Source organism: Rutidosis leptorrhynchoides, chromosome 6 (genome assembly GCF_046630445.1).
Source record: "Rutidosis leptorrhynchoides isolate AG116_Rl617_1_P2 chromosome 6, CSIRO_AGI_Rlap_v1, whole genome shotgun sequence".
Lineage (NCBI taxonomy): Eukaryota > Viridiplantae > Streptophyta > Magnoliopsida > Asterales > Asteraceae > Rutidosis > Rutidosis leptorrhynchoides.
The window spans coordinates 169,906,780-169,933,735 of NC_092338.1; the positions used below are offsets into that span (position 1 = coordinate 169,906,780).

At 35.5% G+C, this 26,956-nt stretch overlaps 1 protein-coding gene across 1 annotated transcript; it reads left to right on the forward strand.

Moving 5' to 3' along the window:
• Positions 1-520: 520 nt before the first annotated feature.
• Positions 521-26,687, forward strand: LOC139854246 (F-box protein At5g07610-like). The gene is made up of 2 exons (XM_071843563.1): positions 521-1,437; positions 26,378-26,687. The coding sequence occupies exons 1-2, from the start codon at positions 521-523 to the stop codon at positions 26,685-26,687; spliced, it is 1,227 nt and encodes a 408-aa protein (XP_071699664.1).
• The last annotated feature ends 269 nt before the right edge of the window (positions 26,688-26,956 follow it).

Genomic DNA, 26,956 nt, shown 5'->3' on the forward strand with positions numbered 1-26,956 from the left:
AGTAATTAATTAGATTAATGACATCACCAGGGCTTAAATTTTTTTTCTTTTTCTTTTTGATTTTTTCTTATCAAAAGAATTAGCTTAATAATAAATCATCATTATAGAATTTTAATATAAATGATGATGATAGATAGATAGATAGATAGCTTATCATCCCCAATCCTTTCGTGTTGTATTTGGGTTGGGCTCCCCTTTTTAGCCCATTAATGAATGCCTTGCTTTTCGAAAAAAAAAAAAAAAACTAAATAATGAATATCAATCTATTTATTTATGCCAATTATCTTTCTTAAAGATATTTTAAATCATAAACTTAAATTTACTTAAGAAAAATGTTGTACACGTAGTAAATAATAAATAATTTTACATGTACTTATTGTAAAACTATCACAGTTGGACTCTTCCATGTATATAAACTAGAGATTACAACTGCCCGCTAGCTAGGGTTTTAATTTATGTATAGCGTTTTACATTTTTACGATTCCGTGGATCATATTGTAGTTTCATTCCTAGGCTTAGAATGATAAGCCGTTTTCTAAAATCCATTGCCGGAGGTTCATCTCAACATCCTGTTAATATCGAATGCAGTAACAAACTCCCTTCATCCGTACATGCAGTCGAATCCAACGACGACCTTTTAAGCGAAATCTTGCTCCATTTACCAGTTATCTCAGTTCTCCTATATAAAACCGTATCCAAACGCTGGTATTCTATTATCACAAACCCTGATTTCAGTCTACGCCATCATAGCCAAAATCCTAAATCCGATCCTGCTTCTGGTCTCTATATCAAACAGCCTGGATCATCCTCTGCGTATGATTTTGTGCCGTTAGATATCAGAATTCCACCATCTAACGTAATTTTTCGGTGTGACCTCGAAGTTGTAATTATACAGTCTTGCAATGGGTTGTTTTTGTGTCGAGGGACTTATAAGTATCATAATGACTATAACTATTACATGTACAATCCAACAACTAATGTGTTTAAGAAGCTTCCACCGTGTCCCATTAATGATGGTATTATGAGAATGGCTTATGATCCTATAAGATCACCTCATTACAAAATGGTGTATGCTACACGAAGAGATAATAATAATGTTTTTGGTCTTACAATTCAAATTTATACTTACTCTTCGGAAACAGGAATTTGGAGTGATTGCAGTCATAGATATTGGTCCAAATCATCATATTTTAGTTTAATTTGTGTTTATGGAATATATTGGAGTAATGCTATACATTCGGTTGATGGTTTGAATCATGAGAAGTTATGTTTGGAGGATCTAGCTATCACAAGTGTACAACTACCTGGGAAGCAGTGTTTTCGCAAGTTGTTCGAGAGTCGTGGTTGTTTGCTTCTTGTTTGTTTGTTTCATATCGGAGTGATAAAAATGTTAAACGTATACGAGATGAGCAATGTGTTGGAAAATTTGGTTGAAAAGTGTGTTCCACAAATTTTTTGGACACAAATTAATATATAATAAAGTGATACATATTAACGACTATTTAGTGGGTTTTGTAACCACTAATAAGAGCTTTAAAACGAACTAAAGCGTGTCCAAAACGGGTTAATGATGAATGAGATATCGTGTATGACGCCCCGTACAAAACCATCGTGTACGGATCATCAACAACAGGATCATTACAAGGTCAAACACTATATGCTGTTTGAAAACCAGTTTTGCATTCATGAAAAGATAGCGTTTTACAAAAGATGACTAGAAAACATTAACATGAGTACATAATACAAAGGTCATTACAAAGCTATTGTTTTGAAAAAGTAACATAAGTTGCGAATGCAAAGTAAAAGTTCCATGCTTGAGACATCTCTAAGTAATGCAACAGAAGTCTAATACAGCAAGTCTGTAACGGCAAGTCTAACAGCAAGTTTATAACACCAAGGCAGCAAGTCTAATAGCGGAAGCAACAACGTCTAAGCACCTGAGATATACATGCTTAAAAAGTCAACATGAATGTTGGTGAGCTATAGTTTGTTTGTAATCAGTAATGTAATGTAGGCCACGAGATTTCAGTGCTTCAACCAGCAGTATAAATCAATATTCAAAACAGTATGTAAAGTATATGTATAACCGTGGGCACCCGGTAACTAGACTTAACGTTTATAACCCCCTGAAAGTACACTTGGCGAGTGCGTATGTCTACGAAGTATTAAACACCCGTTAAATGCTAGCGCAACTAGCCCGAGTGGGGATGTCAAACCCTATGGATCCATATCTAAGATTTGTGTTCACCGGGTCAAAAACCAATGACTAAACGTTACCGTGCTAAGGGGAATGTTTATGCCGTTGTATAACCCACACACATATAAAGTTTAAGTACTCGTGCCTAACATGTAAAACGTAAAAAGTGCATGTATTCTCAGTCCCAAAATAGTTAAAGTAAAAAGGGATGCTATAACTCACAGTGATAAAAGCGGTAAAGCCGGTAATGAAAGTACGCAAGTAGTAAGTCGGTCCGAAAGGTCGTCAACCTAAATCAAGGGTTACTAGGTCAGTAGGTTGTCTTTATAAATTCTAATAGTGCATAAAAGAAGTTTAAGTGTCATCATCATCATCATTCATTATCATAAAAGCTAAGTAAGTTCGACAAGAATAGAGATCGAAACAATAGGCTGACTTCGGTCAGCTTCTACGACCTCTACGTAAATCTAAAAGATGCATAGTCAGTGGATATGGCTCCGTATATGAGTCCCCTAACCACTGACCAATTTCCAGAACCTAATTCGTCTTCGTTTGACCGTGGCGACGGTTTAAGTTCGAGTAGGTCAGAAATTTCAGCACAACGTTAATAGGGTGTAGTGACTCTCGGAGGGCCATAAATCTTAAACCGTAACTCGGATTAAGACGAGGCCTAAACGGAAAATCATCTACTCGAACCGATCTAACTGAAAATAATCTTTACAGTAGCCCAGGTGGTCTGATCAGATACGAAAATCAGTGGACAAGTGCTCTGGTGGGGTTCTTGGTGCATGATGCTCATCACGGTTCTCATCCTTGATGCTTGTAGCTTCAAGTGTACAACTCATTGATGGTTTAGCATCACTTTTGACCAAGATTCACCATCAATACACAATATGTTAAGACCAAGTAAGAACACAACTCATTCATGAGTCTTAGATGGATTATGAACCAAGGTTACATCATATCCTTAGTCTTAACACAATTTCAATTCACAATAACAACTAAAGTTACAAACTTTACATTAATTCAACAAGTAATAGCACAATCTAAGTCAAATGAGGTGATGGAACCCTAAGCTAGAGAGCTTGGATCCATTTTACACAAGTTACAAGGTTGCAAAGCTAGAAAGCTTGAACCTTTAAGTGTTCTTGAAGATCTTGAAGTATAAAGCTTGGATCTTTAAGATATATGAAGATAACAAACAAGAGTTTGAATCTTTTTCACAAAACAACATGATTAAAGCAAAAAGAACTTAGATCTAACAAAAAGATATGAAGATTCAAGCTAGAAAGCTTGCATCTTGATTGTTCTTGAAGATATTGAAGCATAAAGCTTGGATCTTGAAGATGCATGAAGATTTCAAACAAAAGTTTGAATCTTTATCACAAAATAATAAGATTAAAGTAAAAAAGAAGTAGATCTACAAAAGATATGAAGATTCAAGCTAGAAAGCTTGAATCTTCCATGTTCTTGAAAGATTCATGCTTGAATCAACAAGATATAAGTAAGATCAAAGCTACAAGGAACTTGATCTCCATAAGAATGATGATGATGTACACGAAATTGATGAAGAAAAGAGGAAGAAAAAGAAAACTTACAAGTATGGAAAAAAAGAAAGAACAAGTGTGTGAAAAACCAAAATGAGAGTAAGTGTTAAATGAATGGGATTAGCCTAGTATTTATAAGCAAATGAGTATCGCATGGATTGATGAGGTGGCCATGAGGCCTCATGGTGGCCGAAATTTTTGAGGGGGGAGGGGGAGACACCATGTTGCTTTTTGGTTAGTGGTTGTCTAAAGTGTGTTCTTTTGCTAGAATCCCATGTGACAATTAGATAAACCTTATCCATTATGCTAGTATGACTCATTAATTAATTTATTTATTATTTCTTTATTATTATGGGTCACTAGTAATAATACTTGGGCTAATTAATTGGGTCACTAGCTAGAGTAGGGTGGGCTTGAGCCCAACAAGGTAGAAAGTCCAACAAGACTAACTATTGGGCTTTAGCAATTAAATAAATAAAAATAAGCATCCAAAGGCCCAAATAATTATTATTATAAAATAATAATTAATATTTCGCTGCCCAAATATTCCGGTTCCGAAAAAAGTCAAACGTGCGCGCAGTCCGCGGTTTATTCGTAACGGCAAGTAACACTAACGGGTATAAAGCATCCGGTGGACAAGTTAAGCATTCTACATACACCAAGGCACGTTTTAAAGTATATATGAATATAAAACACGTGTGCCAAGGTTCCGGAGTAATAAAGTAACACAGTACGCACAAATACGCAGTTTCGCAAAAATACAAGGCATAAAAGCAAGTCGAAAAATCCGGGTCGTTACATTACCCACCTGTTAACGGAAATTATGTCCCGAAATTTGAGGAGTGCTCAATAATGGTACCGTATTTGAATAAGAAGGAGCGTATCAAAGTTCCGTGAGACTTGTGGGCTCAGAAGTGAGTTATTTACCTTGAAAGGTACTCTGGCGTATGAAAGTAGGAATAGGTATATGCCATTAATTAAGTCTCTTGTCCTAAGAGATCAACAAATTGATTTTGTTTCTGGCTAACATGAGTATGTCATCCGAATATATGTATCCACAGAAGGAAAGATGATGTTTTTAACCTTACATGCATCTTCAGTAAGCTGGATGCATGGAATGCATCAAACTCATCTAAAACATTGAGCGCTTATGTCGCAATACAAGGCTGACAGGTAGAATGGAAAACATGGTGATCATAACCATGCGATTTGATGTCTGGATAGTGTTAGCCACGGATTTTGTACTAATCCCTTAATTTCTGAAGGAGACCATAGGTGTGAAGAACCTGATATTTAAGAACGTTTCATTTGACTATATGAATTGAAACTTTTGCTGGAAGTGAATAATCGGACTTATATGCAATGCAAGCCATAATTATCTATAGTACCTTCAGAACGGTCTGAACGAACAATGAAGGATATCACCCAGTTTACCATACTGCAGGTGAACTTATCCTTAGATGGAATGAAAGAACAGTTCCATAATGTAACTTTATCCTTTCAGTTACATGTTGAAGTTAGGGTTAACATTAACTAGAACAACATATAGTTGCAACCAACGAAGGAAGGAATGTGTAGAGTAACCATATCCGCATTACAGATGTTTTAAGCAGTCCCTTCCAAGAGGATAACAAGACTCATAGATTCCTAAAGTATGTTACTTTACATTTCCGAAAGAGAATCGCATGAAAGGTATGATCTTTGAACCAGGGTGGACTCTTCGAGCGGTTTGTTCTGAATTTATCCTTATACTTAAGGAGATGCGCGGACAAAAAGATACGTGGACTCTTGGTCCTAAAGAACGGTTTACTCTAAGTGAAAAGAATCTCAAAATGATTCCTTGTACCTCAACCTACTAATTCATAGAGATGATGTTTACGAGGATGTTGCGATTAGCCGTGAAATATTGAGAATAGAAACCCACCTAGTGCCCTTCCTACAATGGGGTGACCATTGAGTGTACCTCAGAAAACTAATTTATCGGCCCGCGATTTTGCCATGTTTAACCTTAAAAGGAACATTTTTCGAGTACAAAGACTTCCTAACAAATTTTTATAAATCTGCCACCCAAACTCAAGCGTTTTTAACAAGGATTTTAATAGTAAGCTTCATCCCTAACGGAGGGAGAGAAGAAGTGTGATCCCTACATGGTGTAGTCTAATACGGAAACCTTTAATAAAATCAACCAAGAAAGTTTTGAAAAATCTTTAAACGTTTGATGTGACAACATAAACGGAACGAAGTTCATAGTAAATTTATAAGTATGTACAACGTGTACCATTTTGCACAAAACTATTTAGCTTAAGTTAAACAACTCGAATAAGGAGTGATGTTTAAATAATTTGAAGGTATAACTTGGTATGTACTAACCAAAATAAGTAAGGGTGAATTTATACATATAAAATTTTATAAATCGCATCGGTGACAGAAAAATTTTATGACTTTCATTTGTCCGTAAATCTCGTGAGGACCGCACGAATAAACAACGTGTAAAAATTTTGATAAACATAGTTTTTCGTATTTCAAAGGTTACGAGTTGAAAAAGGTCGAGTGAAAAATCTTTGGATCATCGGTTGACATGTTACTAGGTAATGAAAACTAATGAATTAAATGTAGTTTTGATAACACGAGTCTTTGGGCAAAAATGTTCACGTGTGAAGCCGTTGCTAAAAAGTGAGGTATGAAGGATAGAGCATGAGGATGAGAAGTTAATCGCTTCTTGACTTTGCAAAAATGCCAAACAGGTTATGGATAATAATAAAGTTGGAATACTAATGATGTTAATATCGCTAGGTGAGAATCCCTTGGAATAGGTTAGGACAAATAAGATTCCGGGGGTAACGCAGTAATTTTGAATGGTTTAAGTGTTAGTGGATGCCCGAGGGCTCTGCATGACGTGGTAGTAAGTGCCTTCATCACATACATACACACATGAATCTCTCAATTTCGACGGTTGTAAAGTCTTCATGATGACTTGGATACGAATAAGCAACGAAAAATTTTATATAATAAGCAACGAAAGTTTTATAGAAACCGTTTTTAGGTGACAATGTAAGAAAAAAACGAAGTTCTAAGTAAACTAGGGTTATGTACAAAAAGTACCATTTAAAGTAAAATATCTTTTGAATAAAAGATTTGATTTGTAAATGCGAAAGTAAAATTTCATATGTATTTGTCAAAAATAAGTAATCATTTACTTTATTTTATATAACATATATGATTTCAAAAATTTGCACGAATGACAAACAAAATAAATTTACTTTCATAAAACCTTGGGAGGATCGCACAGTAAAATAGTGTGTGAAAAATTTTGGCAGCAAAAATTTTCATATTTCGGAGGTTACAAGTTGGAAAAAGATTGAGTAAAAGATTTTTTTTTTTGAAAATGTTGGGTGACATTTGAGCATCAATATCACGAGGTAATGAAAACTGTTGAATTTAAATGTGGTTGATGACTATTAGTAGGACATAAGTCCTTTGACCAAAAATGCTTAAGTGTAAAGTTGTTGCTTATAAGTGAGATACGAAAGGGAGAGTATGAGGGTGGGAATTAACTACCCATTGATTTTGGAAATCTCGAACTGGTATGACTAATATCGACATAAGAAGGGTGATGGTGTGATTATCATTGATTAAGAATTCTCTCGGAATAAGTTAGGATTCAGTGTCGCATAAGAATGAGCATCAAATACGATTCTTGGGTAGTATAGAATTTGAATTGCTGAAGTGATGGGATACAGTTTCCTTTATGTATCGTTGTCCATTGTATCAGTTTCTTTCATGGTTAGAAAGTGAGCAGACTTGGTGAGGCGGTCAATAATAACCTAGATAGTGTCATAACTGCCTATTGTTTTCGGTAGTTTCAGGATGAAATCCATCGTCATCCCTTCCCATTTCTATTGTGGGATCTCGGGTTGTTGAAGTAACCCAGATTTGGCTCACCATTCTCGCGAGGTATACGAATAATCTTCTTACTATAAATAACTTTCGCTTTCATCCTTGAAAGTCAGTCCGTTCCAACTATTTCCTCAAAGCTTCCTAACTCGATGAGTATTAGGTTATTCTTAAGGTCCATTCTAACCAAATCTTATTATACTGCCGTGAAAATTTTTATCAACCTTCTCAAATAACATCTGCTTGTGCGTAGGTAACTAATCCTTTCCAACTACTACTATAAAACTTTCAAGTTTTGTTGGCATGAGGTCATCTCCAAATGACCCACCTGTTAATTTTTAAGGTACTATCTTAAATTACTCCTCTATCTCTGCCAACTTACCATTAGCTTGTCCTATAGAATACTTAACTCTCATGGTTGTTAATGGCTTATTAGTCATCACACTAGGATTCTTAGATATAAGGTTTCTATCACTCTAGTATTAAACAATTTCGAGATGATAAATCGTTGTGAAGAAACGTACCCTAACTAAAATCAGGATCTATGTGAGTCTCCATAGCTGAGATAACGATTGCTCTATCGTATGTGAGTCCAAAGTTTTTCCTATTTGAGAACTTTTCCCTTAAGTATCCAGGGTGTCTATATCTATAACAAATTTTCGGGTTATCAATTCTGCAGTCCAGGCCCTTCTCGTACAGTATCTAGACTAAGTGGTTATTCCTGCCTTTATCAGACCATAATGCGTATACTCAAGTGGTTCCTACCAAAATTTCCTTTGAATCGCTTCATATTCCTTATGTAGTAACATTGGGACTTCTGCATGATTCACTTCAATATAATTACGCTGGCCTGGCGTCATTATATTGTACTAAATCGTACGTTCATTCCAATATCACTCCATATGGTCAATGTAACGTGATCACTTCCAGCTCTACTCAATTTCATCCAACGGTGCTTTATCTATGCTATCTCAAAACAAAATCTACATAATTAATCTCACAGTTTCTCGGTGTGGGTGCGTAAGTTCCGTAGGTCATGCACCAATGCCTAAATGTCCCGAAATTTCTTCAAAATGTTCAGGTTCAAGTAACGTCGTTAGGTTCCTTTCTAGAAATTCAATCTGGGTCTCGTGTGGAGTTGTATGTGTAGCAAGTAGTAATACGATATGTCTTGAGGCGACTCCCAAGTCTTTGGGTATGGCTGAGTATCAGTAGAAGGCACTCTGACCTTGTGAAAGGAGATGTCCTCCGGACTTCCCCAATGCCTAAGAGTGTTAGGGTACTAAATCCAGAAATGTCGTCAGATCGTCGAGTAGTGGTGAAGAACGAAAGAGATAAGTGACGGTCATGAAAGCGTACGAGATACGAGCCATCTTACGGGAACTGAACAACGTTCGAATGTTCACACGTCATACGTGGCTATTTAGAGTGAGCTCGGGGTGCGGTTACTCCGACAAATCCTCCAATATCTCCTCCTCCGAGGATCGACTTTAGTGGGCGTGTAATCCGAGGGGTACTCCTCCTAGATTGCGTGAAGAATCGTTTCGATCTCCAGAACGGTGGAACGATAGTAACAGGTGGATTACAATAACAATCCTTAGGGTTAGACGTGTGGGAAAAGGGTTCAGAAAAACATCTGAACTAGGAAAGGTAAGTTTTCCAAGTCGGTACAGCGAATAGCAGGCATGAAGCAAGCACGTAATCAGGCACTACAGTAACCTAGATCATCTACAGCAGTATATAGCATGGCAGTATTAACAGTACTTAAATAGAAGTAACATGCAATCGAAAGTAGATAGTAGTATGCAGTAGCGAGGATAAGAAATAGCATACAGCGAGTTCACATAGCAGTAAGAGTAAGCAGTAGCATATAGCAGATCATATGGCAGTATAAGTAAGCAGTAACATGCATCAGTAGTAAGCAGTAACAAGTAAACGAGCAAGTTGTATATTAGTCCTATTAGTGAATCCTACTCGGGTCGGTCTAGACTCACTAATGCAACCTAATTCCCTACAACCAATGCTCTGATACCAACTGTGACACCCCGTACAAAACCATCGTGTACGGATCATCAACAACAGGATCATTACAAGGTCAAACACTATATACTGTTTGAAAACCAGTTTTGCAATCATGAAAAGATAGCGTTTTACAAAAGATGACTAGAAAACATTAACATGAGTACATAATACAAAGGTCATTACAAAGCTATTGTTTTGAAAAAGTAACATAAGTTGCGAATGCAAAGTAAAAGTTCCATGCTTGAGACATCTCTAAGTAATGCAGTGGAAGTCTAACACAGCAAGTCTGTAACAGCAAGTCTAACAGCAAGTTTATAACATCAAGGCAGCAAGTCTAATAGCGGAAGCAACAACGTCTAAGCACCTGAGAAATACATGCTTAAAAAGTCAACACGAATGTTGGCAAGCTATAGTTTGTTTGTAATCAGTAATGTAATGTAGGCCACGAGATTTCAGTGCTTCAACCAGCAGTATAAATCAGTATTCAAAATAGTATGTAAAGTATATGTATAACCGTGGGCACCCGGTAACTAGACTTAACGTTTATAACCTCCTGAAAGTACACTTGGAGAGTGCGTATGTCTACGAAGTATTAAACACCCGTTAAATGCTAGCGCGACTAGCCCGAGTGGGGATGTCAAACCCTATGGATCCATATCTAAGATTCGCGTTCACCGGTTCAAAAACCAATGACTAAACGTTACCGTGCTAAGGGGAATGTTTATGCCGTTGTATAACCCACACACATATAAAGTTTAAGTACTCGTGCCTAACATGTAAAACGTAAAAAGTGCATGTATTCTCAGTCCCAAAATAGTTAAAGTAAAAAGGGATGCTATAACTCACAGTGATAAAAGCGGTAAAGTTGGTAATGAAAGTACGCAAGTAGTAAGTCGGTCCGAAAGGTCGTCAACCTAAATCAAGGGTTACTAGGTCAGTAGGTTGTCTTTATAAATTCTAATAGTGCATAAAATAAGTTTAAGTGTCATCATCATCATCATTCATCATCATAAAAGCTAAGTAAGTTCGACAAGAATAGAGATCGAAACAATAGGCTGACTTCGGTCAGCTGCTACGACCTCTACGTAAATCTAAAAGATGTATAGTCAGTGACTATGGCTCCGTATATGAGTCCCATAACCAATGACCAATTTCCAGAACCTAACTCGTCTTCGTTTGACCGTGGTGACGGTTTAAGTGCGAGTAGGTCAGAAATTTCAGCACAACGTTAATAGGGTGTAGTGACTCTCGGAGGGCCATAAATCCTAAATCGTAACTCGGATTAAGACGAGGCTTAAACGGAAAATCATCTAATCGAACCGAACTAACTTAAAATCAACTTTCCAGTAGCCCAGGTTGAAATGTCCCGTTCTTATTGATTAAAAACGTTCCATACTAATTGATTTCGTTGCGAGGTTTTGACCTCTATATGAGACGTTTTTCAAAGACTGCATTCATTTTTAAAACAAACCATAACCTTTATTTCATAAATAAAGGTTTAAAAAGCTTTACGTAGATTATCAAATAATGATAATCTAAAATATCATGTTTACACACGACCATTACATAATGGTTTACAATACAAATATGTTACATCGAAATCAGTTTCTTGAATGCAGTTTTTACACAATATCATACAAACATGGACTCCAAATCTTGTCCTTATTTTAGTATGCAACAGCGGAAGCTCTTAATATTCACCTGAGAATAAGCATTCTTTAAACGTCAACAAAAATGTTGGTGAGTTATAGGTTTAACCTATATATATCAAATCGTAACAATAGACCACAAGATTTCATATTTCAATACACATCCCATACATAGAGATAAAAATCATTCATATGGTGAACACCTGGTAACCGACATTAACAAGATGCATACATAAGAATATCCCCATCATTCCGGGACACCCTTCGGATATGATATAAATTTCGAAGTACTAAAGCATCCGGTACTTTGGATGGGGTTTGTTAGGCCCAATAGATCTATCTTTAGGATTCGCGTCAATTAGGGTGTCTGTTCCCTAATTCTTAGATTACCAGACTTAATAAAAAGGGGCATATTCGATTTCGATAATTCATCCATAGAATGTAGTTTCACGTACTTGTGTCTATTTTGTAAATCATTTATAAAACCTGCATGTATTCTCATCCCAAAAATATTAGATTTTAAAAGTGGGACTATAACTCACTTTCACAGATTTTTACTTCGTCGGGAAGTAAGACTTGGCCACTGGTTGATTCACGAACCTATAACAATATATACATATATATCAAAGTATGTTCAAAATATATTTACAACACTTTTAATATATTTTGATGTTTTAAGTTTATTAAGTCAGCTGTCCTCGTTAGTAACCTACAACTAGTTGTCCACAGTTAGATGTACAGAAATAAATCGATAAATATTATCTTGAATCAATCCACGACCCAGTGTATACGTATCTCAGTATTGATCACAACTCAAACTATATATATTTTGGAATCAACCTCAACCCTGTATAGCTAACTCCAACATTCACATATAGAGTGTCTATGGTTGTTCCGAAATATATATAGATGTGTCGACATGATAGGTCGAAACATTGTATACGTGTCTATGGTATCTCAAGATTACATAATATACAATACAAGTTGATTAAGTTATGGTTGGAATAGATTTGTTACCAATTTTCACGTAGCTAAAATGAGAAAAATTATCCAATCTTGTATTACCCATAACTTTTTCATTTTAAATCCGTTTTGAGTGAATCAAATTGCTATGGTTTCATATTGAACTCTATTTTATGAATCTAAACAGAAAATTATAGGTTTATAGTCGAAAAAATAAGTTACAAGTCGTTTTTGTAAAGGTAGTCATTTCAGTCGAAAAACGACGTCTAGATGACCATTTTAGAAAACATACTTCCACTTTGAGTTTAATCATAATTTTTGGATATAGTTTCATTTTCATAATAAAAATCATTTTCTCAGAATAACACCTTTAAAATCAAAGTTTATCATAGTTTTTAATTAACTAACCCAAAACAGCCCGCGGTGTTACTACGACGGCGTAAATCCGGTTTTACGGTGTTTTTCGTGTTTCCAGGTTTTAAATCATTAAGTTAGCATATCATATAGATATAGAACATGTGTTTAGTTGATTTTAAAAGTCAAGTTAGAAGGATTAACTTTTGTTTGCGAACAAGTTTAGAATTAACTAAACTATGTTCTAGTGATTACAAGTTTAAACCTTCGAATAAGATAGCTTTATATGTATGAATCGAATGATGTTATGAACATCATTACTACCTTAAGTTCCTTGGATAAACCTACTGGAAAAGAGAAAAATAGATCTAGCTTTAATGGATCCTTGGATGGCTCGAAGTTCTTGAAGCAGAATCATGACACGAAAACAAGTTCAAGTAAGATCATCACTTGAAATAAGATTGTTATAGTTATAGAAATTGAACCAAAGTTTGAATATGATTATTACCTTGTATTTGAATGATAACCTACTGTAAGAAACAAAGATTTCTTGAGGTTGGATGATCACCTTACAAGATTGGAAGTGAGCTAGCAAACTTGAAAGTATTCTTGATTTTATGAAACTAGAACTTTTGGAATTTATGAAGAACACTTAGAACTTGAAGATAGAACTTGAGAGAGATCAATTAGATGAAGAAAATTGAAGAATGAAAGTGTTTGTAGGTGTTTTTGGTCGTTGGTGTATGGATTAGATATAAAGGATATGTAATTTTGTTTTCATGTAAATAAGTCATGAATGATTACTCATATTTTTGTAATTTTATGAGATATTTCATGCTAGTTGCCAAATGATGGTTCCCACATGTGTTAGGTGACTCACATGGGCTGCTAAGAGCTGATCATTGGAGTGTATATACCAATAGTACATACATCTAAAAGCTGTGTATTGTACGAGTACGAATACAGGTGCATACGAGTAGAATTGTTGATGAAACTGAACGAGGATGTAATTGTAAGCATTTTTGTTAAGTAGAAGTATTTTGATAAGTGTATTGAAGTCTTTCAAAAGTGTATAAATACATATTAAAACACTACATGTATATACATTTTAACTGAGTCGTTAAGTCATCGTTAGTCGTTACATGTAAGTGTTGTTTTGAAACCTTTAGGTTAACGATCTTGTTAAATGTTGTTAACCCAATGTTTATAATATCAAATGAGATTTTAAATTATTATATTATCATGATATTATCATATATGAATATCTCTTAATATGATATATATACATTAAATGTCTTTACAACGATAATCGTTACATATATGTCTCGTTTAAAAATCATTAAGTTAGTAGTCTTGTTTTTACATATGTAGTTCATTGTTAATATACTTAATGATATGTTTACTTATCATAGTATCATGTTAACTATATATATATCCATATATATGTCATCATATAGTTTTTACAAGTTTTAACGTTCGTGAATCACCGGTCAACTTGGGTGGTCAATTGTCTATATGAAACATATTTCAATTAATCAAGTCTTAACAAGTTTGATTGCTTAACATGTTAGAAACATTTAATCATGTAAATATCAATCTCAATTAATATATATAAACATGGAAAAGTTCGGGTCACTACAGTACCTACCCGTTAAATAAATTTCGTCCCGAAATTTTAAGCTGTTGAAGGTGTTGACGAATCTTCTGGAAATAGATGCGGGTATTTCTTCTTCATCTGATCTTCACGCTCCCAGGTGAACTCGGGTCCTCTACGAGCATTCCATCGAACCTTAACAATTGGTATCTTGTTTTGCTTAAGTCTTTTAACCTCACGATCCATTATTTCGACGGGTTCTTCGATGAATTGAAGTTTTTCGTTGATTTGGATTTCATCTAACGGAATAGTGAGATCTTCTTTAGCAAAACATTTCTTTAAATTCGAGACGTGGAAAGTGTTATGTACAGCTGCGAGTTGTTGAGGTAACTCTAGTCGGTAAGCTACTGGTCCGATACGATCAATAATCTTGAATGGTCCAATATACCTTGGATTTAATTTCCCTCGTTTACCAAATCGAACAACGCCTTTCCAAGGTGCAACTTTAAGCATGACCATCTCTCCAATTTCAAATTCTATATCTTTTCTTTTAATGTCAGCGTAGCTCTTTTGTCGACTTTGGGCGGTTTTCAACCGTTGTTGAATTTGGATGATCTTCTCGGTAGTTTCTTGTATAATCTCCGGACCCGTAATCTGTCTATCCCCCACTTCACTCCAACAAATCGGAGACCTGCACTTTCTACCATAAAGTGCTTCAAACGGCGCCATCTCAATGCTTGAATGGTAGCTGTTGTTGTAGGAAAATTCTGCTAACGGTAGATGTCGATCCCAACTGTTTTCGAAATCAATAACACATGCTCGTAGCATGTCTTCAAGCGTTTGTATCGTCCTTTCGCTCTGCCCATCAGTTTGTGGATGATAGGCAGTACTCATGTCTAGACGAGTTCCTAATGCTTGCTGTAATGTCTGCCAGAATCTTGAAATAAATCTGCCATCCCTATCAGAGATAATAGAGATTGGTATTCCATGTCTGGAGATGACTTCCTTCAAATACAGTCGTGCTAACTTCTCCATCTTGTCATCTTCTCTTATTGGCAAGAAGTGTGCTGATTTGGTGAGACGGTCAACTATTACCCAAATAGTATCAAAACCACTTGCAGTCCTTGGCAATTTAGTGATGAAATCCATGGTAATGTTTTCCCATTTCCATTCCGGGATTTCGGGTTGTTGAAGTAGACCTGATGGTTTCTGATGCTCAGCTTTGACCTTAGAACACGTCAAACATTCTCCTACGTATTTAGCAACATCGGCTTTCATACCCGGCCACCAAAAATGTTTCTTGAGATCCTTGTACATCTTCCCCGTTCCAGGATGTATTGAGTATCTGGTTTTATGAGCTTCTCTAAGTACCATTTCTCTCATATCTCCAAATTTTGGTACCCAAATCCTTTCAGCCCTATACCGGGTTCCATCTTCCCGAATATTAAGATGCTTCTCCGATCCTTTGGGTATTTCATCCTTTAAATTTCCCTCTTTTAAAACTCCTTGTTGCGCCTCCTTTATTTGAGTAGTAATGTTATTATGAATCATTATATTCATAGATTTTACTCGAATGGGTTCTCTGTCCTTCCTGCTCAAGGCATCGGCTACCACATTTGCCTTCCCCGGGTGGTAACGAATCTCAAAGTCGTAATCATTCAATAATTCAATCCACCTACGCTGCCTCATATTCAGTTGTTTCTGATTAAATATGTGTTGAAGACTTTTGTGGTCGGTATATATAATACTTTTGACCCCATATAAGTAGTGCCTCCAAGTCTTTAATGCAAAAACAACCGCGCCTAATTCCAAATCATGCGTCGTATAATTTTGTTCGTGAATCTTCAATTGTCTAGACGCATAAGCAATCACCTTCGTTCGTTGCATTAATACACAACCGAGACCTTGCTTTGATGCATCACAATAAATCACAAAATCATCATTCCCTTCAGGCAATGACAATATAGGTGCCGTAGTTAGCTTTTTCTTCAATAACTGAAACGCTTTCTCTTGTTCATCATTCCATTCAAATTTCTTCCCTTTATGCGTTAATGCAGTCAAGGGTTTTGCTATTCTGGAAAAGTCTTGGATGAACCTTCTGTAGTAACCAGCTAGTCCTAAAAACTGGCGTATGTGTTTCGGAGTTTTCGGGGTTTCCCACTTTTCAACAGTTTCTATCTTTGCCGGATCCACCTTAATACCTTCTTTGTTCACTATGTGACCGAGGAATTGAACTTCTTCCAACCAAAATGCACACTTTGAAAACTTAGCGTACAATTCTTCCTTCCTCAATACTTCTAACACCTTTCTCAAATGTTCACCGTGTTCTTGGTCATTCTTTGAGTAAATAAGTATGTCATCAATGAAAACAATGACAAACTTGTCAAGGTATGGTCCACACACTAGGTTCATAAGGTCCATGAACACAGCTGGTGCATTAGTTAAACCAAACGGCATGACCATAAACTCGTAATGACCGTAACGTGTTCTGAAAGCAGTCTTTGGAATATCATCTTCTTTCACCCGCATTTGATGATACCCGGAACGTAAGTCAATCTTTGAATAAACAGACGAGCCTTGTAGTTGATCAAATAAGTCATCGATTCTCGGTAGTGGGTAGCGGTTCTTGATGGTAAGTTTGTTCAACTCTCGGTAGTCGATACACAACCTGAATGTACCATCTTTCTTCTTGACAAACAAAACAGGAGCTCCCCACGGTGATGTGCTTGGTCAAATGAAACCACGCTCTAAAAGTTCTTGTAATTGGCTTTGTAGTTCTTTCATCTCGCTGGGTGCGAGTCTGTAAGGAGCACGAGCTATTGGTGCAGCTCCTGGTACAAGATCTATTTGAAATTCAACGGATCGATGTGGGGGTAATCCCGGTAATTCTTTCGGAAATACATCAGGAAATTCTTTTGCGACGGGAACATCATTGATGCTCTTTTCTTCAGTTTGTACTTTCTCGACGTGTGCTAGAACAGCATAGCAACCTTTTCTTATTAGTTTTTGTGCCTTCAAATTACTAATAAGATGTAGCTTCGTGTTGCCCTTTTCTCCGTACACCATTAAGGGTTTTCCTTTTTCTCGTATAATGCGAATTGCATTTTTGTAACAAACGATCTCCGCTTTCACTTCTTTCAACCAGTCCATACCGATTATCACATCAAAACTCCCTAACTCTACTGGTATCAAATCAATCTTAAATGTTTCGCTAACCAGTTTAATTTCTCGATTCCGACATATATTATCTGCTGAAATTAATTTACCATTTGCTAATTCGAGTAAAAATTTACTATCCAAAGGCGTCAATGGACAACTTAATTTAGCACAAAAATCTCTACTCATATAGCTTCTATCCGCACCCGAATCAAATAAAACGTAAGCAGATTTATTGTCAATAAGAAACGTACCCGTAACAAGCTCCGGGTCTTCCTGTGCCTCTGCCGCATTAATATTGAAAACTCTTCCACGGCCTTGTCCATTCGTGTTCTCCTGGTTCGGGCAATTTCTAATAATGTGGCCCAGTTTTCCACATTTATAACAAACTACATTGGCATAACTTGCTCCGACACTACTTGCTCCGCCATTACTCGTTCCGACACCATTTGTTCCTTTCGTTCTATTAACCCCTGGTCCGTAGACCTCACACTTCGCTGCGCTATGACCATTTCTTTTACACTTGTTGCAAAATTTGGTGCAGAACCCCGAGTGATTCTTTTCACACCTTTGGCATAGCTGCTTCTGATTGTTGTTGTTGTTGCGGTTATTATTGTTGTTGGGATGATTGTTGTAGTTGCTGTTGTTGTTGTCGTTGTTGTTGTTGGGCCGTTTGTTGTAGTTGTGATTGATGTTGCGATTGTTGGGATAATTGTTGCGATTATTGTTGTAATTGCTGTTGTTGTTGTATTGGTGATTCTTATCACCGTTTTCCTCCCACTTTCTTTTGACTTGCTTCACATTGGCCTCTTCAGCAGTCTGTTCTTTAATTCTTTCTTCAATTTGGTTCACGAGTTTGTGAGCCATTCTACATGCCTGTTGTATGGAGGCGAGCTCGTGTGAACTTATATCTTCTTGGATTCTTTCCGGTAATCCTTTCACAAACGCGTCGATCTTCTCTTCCTCATCTTCGAATGCTCCCGGACACAATAGGCACAATTCTGTGAATCGTCTTTCGTACGTGGTAATATCTAATCCTTGGGTTCGTAACCCTCTAAGTTCTGTCTTGAGCTTATTGACCTCGGTTCTGGGACGGTACTTCTCGTTCATCAAGTGCTTGAATGCTGACCACGGTAGTGCGTACGCATTGTCTTGTCCCACTTGCTCTAGATAGGTATTCCACCATGTTAACGCAGAACCTGTGAAGGTATGCGTAGCGTACTTTACTTTGTCCTCTTCAGTACACTTACTTATGGCAAACACCGATTCGACCTTCTCGGTCCACCGTTTCAATCCGATCGGTCCTTCGGTTCCATCAAATTCCAAAGGTTTGCAGGCAGTGAATTCTTTGTAGGTGCATCCTACACGATTTCCTGTACTGCTAGATCCAAAGTTATTGTTGGTATGTAGCGCAGCCTGTACTGCGGCTATGTTTGAAGCTAGAAAAGTACGGAATTCCTCTTCATTCATATTCACGGTGTGTCGAGTAGTCGGTGCTATTTCCTTCAAAATAGTTAAATGGAACAAGTTAATCATACAGAATATTAAGAGTAGTTAATAGTATTTCGTAGCATAATATGAACTCATTTATAAAAGCTTTTTCTTTATATTAGCGTTTTATAAGTTTAAATTCGGGTAGTACCTACCCGTTAAGTTCATACTTAGTAGCTAATATACAATTCAACTACTACAATTCTATATGAAAAACTGATTATAATAATATTTCGCGTTCAAACTTTTATACAATATTTTACAAACTTACAATACCGCTTATTTTACATAAAGCATGAAATATAGCACACAATAACTTTGATACAAGATAGTTGTGAAGATAATTCTAGCTAGTACACAAGTCGTTCAGCAAAGGCAATAAAGACACGTAATTCATACGTCCAGAAACAAGTCATGCATTCTGGTTTTACTAGGACTACTTCCCATCCTTGGTCTTGTGCAACATAACCGTTATGGCCGTTGATAAGACAGCGTGTTGTAACGTCGTCAAAGGGACGAGGGTTACGTAATGTCCAACAGTCCCGTAATAATCTAAAAACCTCATTTCTTACCCCAATTACCGACTCCGTCACTTGTGAAAACGTTTTGTTTAATAGTTGTAGCCCGATGTTCTTGTTCTCACTTTGGTGAGAAGCGAACATTACTAATCCGTAAGCATAACATGCTTCTTTATGTTGCATGTTAGCCGCTTTTTCTAAATCACGAAGTCCAATATTCGGATATATTGAGTCAAAATAATTTCTTAACCCGTTGCGTAAAATAGCATTTGGGTTCCCCGCAATATATGCGTCAAAGTAAACACATCGTAACTTATGGGTTTCCCAATGTGATATCCCCCATCTTTCAAACGAAAGTCTCTTATAAACCAAGACATTCTTCGAACGTTCTTCGAATGTCTTACAAACTGATCTCGCCTTAAATAGTTGTGCCGAGGAATTCTGGCCGACTCTAGACAAGATTTCATCAATCATGTCTCCGGGTAGGTCTCTTAAAATATTGGGTTGTCTATCCATTTTGTGTTTTTAAACTGTAAAATAGACAAGAGTTAGATTCATAAAAAAATACTTATTAATACAAGCAATTTTTACATATATCATAAAGCATAAGAACACTATATTACATATATTACACCACACGAATACAACTATCTTATTCCGACTCGCTCATTTCTTCTTCTTCGGTTTTGGTTCGTTTTGCCAAGTTTCTAGGGATATATGATGTTCCCCTAATACGAGCCGTCGTTGTCCACATTGGTTTAGAAAAACCTGGTGGTTTAGAGGTTCCCGGGTCATTGTTACAACTTAAGGACTTCGGGCGTTGACGATACATATAAAGTTCATCGGGGTTGGAATTAGATTTCTCTATTTTTATGCCCTTTCCCTTATTATTTTCTTTTGCCTTTTTAAATTCAGTTGGGGTAATTTCTATAACATCATCAGAATTCTCGTCGAAATCCGATTCATCGGAGAATTGGTAATCCTCCCAATATTTTGCTTCCTTGGCGGAAACACCATTGACCATAATTAACCTTGGTCGGTTGGTTGAGGATTTTCTTTTACTTAACCATTTTATTATTTCCCCCACCGGTTCTATTTCTTCATCCGGTTCCGATTCTTCTTCCGGTTCCGATTCTTCTTCCGGTTCCGACTCTTCTTCCGGTTCCTCTTCGGGAACTTGTGAATCAGTCCACGAATCATTCCAATTTATATTTGACTCTTCATTATTATTAGGTGAGTCAATGGGACTTATTCTAGAGGTAGACATCTATCACATAATATCAAACGCGTTAAGAGATTAATATATCACATAATATTCACATGTTAAAAATATATAGTTTCCAGCAAAATTTGTTAAGCAATCATTTTTCAAGTAAACACGGTCGAAGTCCAGACTCACTAATGCATCCTAACAAACTCGATAAGACACACTAATGAAAAATTCTGGTTCTCTAAGACCAACGCTCTGATACCAACTGAAATGTCCCGTTCTTATTGATTAAAAACGTTCCATATTAATTGATTTCGTTGCGAGGTTTTGACCTCTATATGAGACGTTTTTCAAAGACTGCATTCATTTTTAAAACAAACCATAACCTTTATTTCATAAATAAAGGTTTAAAAAGCTTTACGTAGATTATCAAATAATGATATTCTAAAATATCCTGTTTACACACGACCATTACATAATGGTTTACAATACAAATATGTTACATCGAAATCAGTTTCTTGAATGCAGTTTTTACACAATATCATACAAACATGGACTCCAAATCTTGTCCTTATTTTAGTATGCAACAGCGGAAGCTCTTAATATTCACCTGAGAATAAGCATGCTTTAAACGTCAACAAAAATGTTGGTGAGTTATAGGTTTAACCTATATATATCAAATCGTAACAATAGACCACAAGATTTCATATTTCAATACACATCCCATACATAGAGATAAAAATCATTCATATGGTGAACACCTGGTAACCGACATTAACAAGATGCATATATAAGAATATCCCCATCATTCCGGGACACCCTTCGGATATGATATAAATTTCGAAGTACTAAAGCATCCGGTACTTTGGATGGGGTTTGTTTGGCCCAATAGATCTATCTTTAGGATTCGCGTCAATTAGGGTGTCTGTTCCCTAATTCTTAGATTACCAGACTTAATAAAAAGGGGCATATTCGATTTCGATAATTCATCCATAGAATGTAGTTTCATGTACTTGTGTCTATTTTGTAAATCATTTATAAAACCTGCATGTATTCTCATCCCAAAAATATTAGATTTTAAAAGTGGGACTATAACTCACTTTCACAGATTTTTACTTCGTCGGGAAGTAAGACTTGGCCACTGGTTGATTCACGAACCTATAACAATATATACATATATATCAAAGTATGTTCAAAATATATTTACAACACTTTTAATATATTTTGATGTTTTAAGTTTATTAAGTCAGCTGTCCTCGTTAGTAACCTACAACTAGTTGTCCACAGTTAGATGTACAGAAATGAATCGATAAATATTATCTTGAATCAATCCAAGACCCAGTGTATACGTATCTCAGTATTGATCACAACTCAAACTATATATATTTTGGAATCAACCTCAACCCTGTATAGCTAACTCCAACATTCACATATAGAGTGTCTATGGTTGTTCCGAAATATATATAGATGTGTTGACATGATAGGTCGAAACATTGTATACGTGTCTATGGTATCTCAAGATTACATAATATACAATACAAGTTGATTAAGTTATGGTTGGAATAGATTTGTTACCAATTTTCACGTAGCTAAAATGAGAAAAATTATCCAATCTTGTTTTACCCATAACTTCTTCATTTTAAATCCGTTTTGAGTGAATCAAATTGCTATGGTTTCATATTGAACTCTATTTTATGAATCTAAACAGAAAAGTATAGGTTTATAGTCGGAAAAATAAGTTACAAGTCAGTTTTGTAAAGGTAGTCATTTCAGTCGAAAGAACGACGTCTAGATGACCATTTTAGAAAACATACTTCCACTTTGAGTTTAATCATAATTTTTGGATATAGTTTCATGTTCATAATAAAAATCATTTTCTCAGAATAACAACTTTAAAATCAAAGTTTATCATAGTTTTTAATTAACTAACCCAAAACAGCCCGCGGTGTTACTACGACGGCGTAAATCCGGTTTTACGGTGTTTTTCGTGTTTCCAGGTTTTAAATCATTAGGTTAGCATATCATATAGATATAGAACATGTGTTTAGTTGATTTTAAAAGTCAAGTTAGAAGGATTAACTTTTGTTTGCGAACAAGTTTAGAATTAACTAAACTATGTTCTAGTGATTACAAGTTTAAACCTTCGAATAAGATAGCTTTATATGTATGAATCGAATGATGTTATGAACATCATTACTACCTTAAGTTCCTTGGATAAACCTACTGGAAAAGAGAAAAATGGATCTAGCTTCAATGGATCCTTGGATGGCTCGAAGTTCTTGAAGCAGAATCATGACACGAAAACAAGTTCAAGTAAGATCATCACTTGAAATAAGATTGTTATAGTTATAGAAATTGAACCAAAGTTTGAATATGATTATTACCTTGTATTTAAATGATAACCTACTGTAAGAAACAAAGATTTCTTGAGGTTGGATGATCACCTTACAAGATTGGAAGTGAGCTAGCAAACTTGAAAGTATTCTTGATTTTATGAAACTAGAACTTTTGGAATTTATGAAGAACACTTAGAACTTGAAGATAGAACTTGAGAGAGATCAATTAGATGAAGAAAATTGAAGAATGAAAGTGTTTGTAGGTGTTTTTGGTCGTTGGTGTATGGATTAGATATAAAGGATATGTAATTTTGTTTTCATGTAAATAAGTCATGAATGATTACTCATATTTTTGTAATTTTATGAGATATTTCATGCTAGTTGCCAAATGATGGTTCCCACATGTGTTAGGTTACTCACATGGGCTGCTAAGAGCTGATCATTAGAGTGTATATACCAATAGTACATACATCTAAAAGCTGTGTATTGTACGAGTACGAATACGGGTGCATACGAGTAGAATTGTTGATGAAACTGAACGAGGATGTAATTGTAAGCATTTTTGTTAAGTAGAAGTATTTTGATAAGTGTATTGAAGTCTTTCAAAAGTGTATAAATACATATTAAAACACTACATGTATATACATTTTAACTGAGTCGTTAAGTCATCGTTAGTCGTTACATGTAAGTGTTGTTTTGAAACCTTTAGGTTAACGATCTTGTTAAATGTTGTTAACCCAATGTTTATAATATCAAATGAGATTTTAAATTATTATATTATCATGATATTATCATGTATGAATATATCTTAATATGATATATATACATTAAATGTCTTTACAACGATAATCGTTACATATATGTCTCGTTTAAAAATCATTAAGTTAGTAGTCTTGTTTTTACATATGTAGTTCATTGTTAATATACTTAATGATATGTTTACTTATCATAGTATCATGTTAACTATATATATATCCATATATATGTCATCATATAGTTTTTACAAGTTTTAACGTTCGTGAATCACCGGTCAACTTGGGTGGTCAATTGTCTATATGAAACATATTTCAATTAATCAAGTCTTAACAAGTTTGTTTGCTTAACATGTTAGAAACATTTAATCATGTAAATATCAATCTCAATTAATATATATAGACATGGAAAAGTTTGGGTCACTACACAGGTGGTCTGATCAGATACGAAAATCAGTGGACAAGTGCTCCGGTGGGGTTCTTGGTGCTTGATGCTCATCACGGTTCTCATCCTTGATGCTTGTAGCTTCAAGTGTACAACTCGTTGATGGTTTAGCATCACTTTTGACCAAGATTCACCATAAATACACAATATGTTAAGACCAAGTAAGAACACAACTCATTCATGAGTCTTAGATGGATGATGAACCAATGTTACATCATATCCTTAGTCTTAACACAATTTCAATTCACAATAACAACTAAAGTTACAAACTTTACATTAATTCAACAAGTAATAGCACAATCTAAGTCAAATGAGGTGATGGAACCCTAAGCTAGAGAGCTTGGATCCATTTCACACAAGTTACAAGGTTGCAAAGCTAGAAAGCTTGAACCTTTAAGTGTTCTTGAAGATCTTGAAGTATAAAGCTTGGATCTTTAAGATATATGAAGATAACAAACACAAGTTTGAATCTTTTTCACAAAACAACATGATTAAAGCAAAAAGAACTTAGATCTAACAAAAAGATGTGAAGATTCAAGCTAGAAAGCTTGCATCTTGATTGTTCTTGAAGATCTTGAAGCATAAAGCTTGGATCTTGAAGATGCATGAAGATTTCAAACAAAAGTTTGAATCTTTATCACAAAATAATAAGATTAAAGTAAAAAAGAAGTAGATCTACAAAAGATATGAAGATTCAAGCTAGAAAGCTTGAATCTTCCATGTTCTTGAAAGATTCTTGCTTGAATCAACAAGATATAAGTAAGATCAAAGCTACAAGGAACTTGATCTCCATAAGAATGATGATGATGTACACGAAATTGATGAAGAAAAGAGGAAGAAAAAGAAAACTTACAAGTATGGAAAGAACGAAAGAACAAGTGTGTGAAAAACTAAAATGAGAGTAAGTGTTAAATGAATAGGATTAGGCTAGTATTTATAAGCAAATAAGTATCACATGGATTGATGAGGTGGCCATGAGGCCTCATGGTGGCCGAAATTTTTGAGGGGGGAGGGGTAGACACTATGTTGCTTTTTGGTTAGTGGTTGTCTAAAGTGTGTTCTTTTGCTAGAATCTCATGTGACAATTAGATAAACCTTATCCATTATGCTAGTATGACTCAATAATTAATTTATTTATTATTTATTTATTATTATGGGTCACTAGTAATAATACTTGGGCTAATTAATTGGGTCACTAGCTAGAGTAGGGTGGGCTTGAGCCCAACAAGGTAGAAAGTCCAACAAGACTAACTATTGGGCTTTAGCAATTAAATAAATAAAATTAAGCATCCAAAGGCCCAAGTAATTATTATTATAAAATAATAATTAATATTTCGCTGCCCAAATATTCCGGTTCCGACAAAAGTCAAACGTACGCGCAGTCCGCGATTTATTCATAACGGCAAGTAACACTAACGGGTATAAAGCATCAGGTGGACAAGTTAAGCATTCTACATACACCAAGGCACGTTTTAAAGTATATATGAATATAAAACACGTGTGCCAAGGTTCCGGAGTAATAAAGTAACACAGTACGCATAAATACGCAGTTTTGCAAAAATACAAGGCATAAAAGCAAGTCGAAAAAGCCGGGTCGTTACATCGTGTCTCAATTTGTTAGTTTTAGTGCAAAGTAAGAAAAGATTTTATTTATTAATCAAGGATTTTGTAAATCTTCTCTTAGATTTTGTCAAACGCAATTTTAACCACGTTTCTTTTCTAAAGAAATCAAGAAGAGATTTACATATCTTTTCTTTAGTTTTATTTGAGATTTACATATCTTTTCTTTGATTTTATTTAAGATTTGCAAATCTTTCTTTATTATTTAGTTTGATTGGCAAATCTTGATTAATTGTATTTTGCACTATAAATATACCATAGCTTTGGTATTGTGAGATATAACAATAAAAAACCTCACGCATCAACTAACAAAAAACAAAAATCATAACCCTCTTACATTGATTTTCCAGCTTCTTCTTTTACAACTTCGGTCACCCCGCTTTCGGTCTCTTTTTCAGGCAAGTGCTCTCGTCCGGCAGTACACGCTGCTTCGAACCGGTGTACCCTGGGAACAGACGTCGAATCTGTTTAAGGGAATTGTGTCAAACACAAGCCCGGTTCAACCCTTCAATTCGGTTTGATCATTTTACGCTTATGTTTATCCTTATATATTGCACATCAATATTCATGTTTTCTATTTGTGATTACGTTAGTACATAGCATGTTTGTATGTTACTTGTAATTTTCAGTTTCGTATGTATATTTTTCCTACACAATGTGCATTCTGAATGGTCGATCAAGTACATTGTTCACCTTGATGAAGCGATGAGACTGTTTCCTGAAATTGGGGTCTACCCTTATACGTTGGTTTCGACTAGTGTTCGGTGCATTGTTTTAGGCAAAAGAGAAGAGGATTCGTTCATGGTTATTGATTTAAATGGAGAAGTTATGCAATATAAAATGATGTCAAATACTCTACGCAAGCTCCCTTATTTCAAATCAGTTAATTATCTCTACCCTCGTAGCTTTCAGTTCATTGCATCATTTGCAGGTGTATGAATTATGATGCTCTGCATTAATTATAGTTAAAAATTTCATTGTTTAGTTCTATTTTGTACTGCCACTACTACTACTGCTTTAGCCGGTGAAGGTTGTGGTTAATTTTTAAACCAAATAATATTATAATGTAAAACTTCTGCTTTATTGAATCATCATTCACGGCTCAATATTAAACTTGTTGGAAACGCCCTACAACAGTCGTTGTGGGCGTTTTCGCCAGCTAACTTAGCCAACAGGCATTCTTGTTAACAAGTGGTATCAGCTAACTA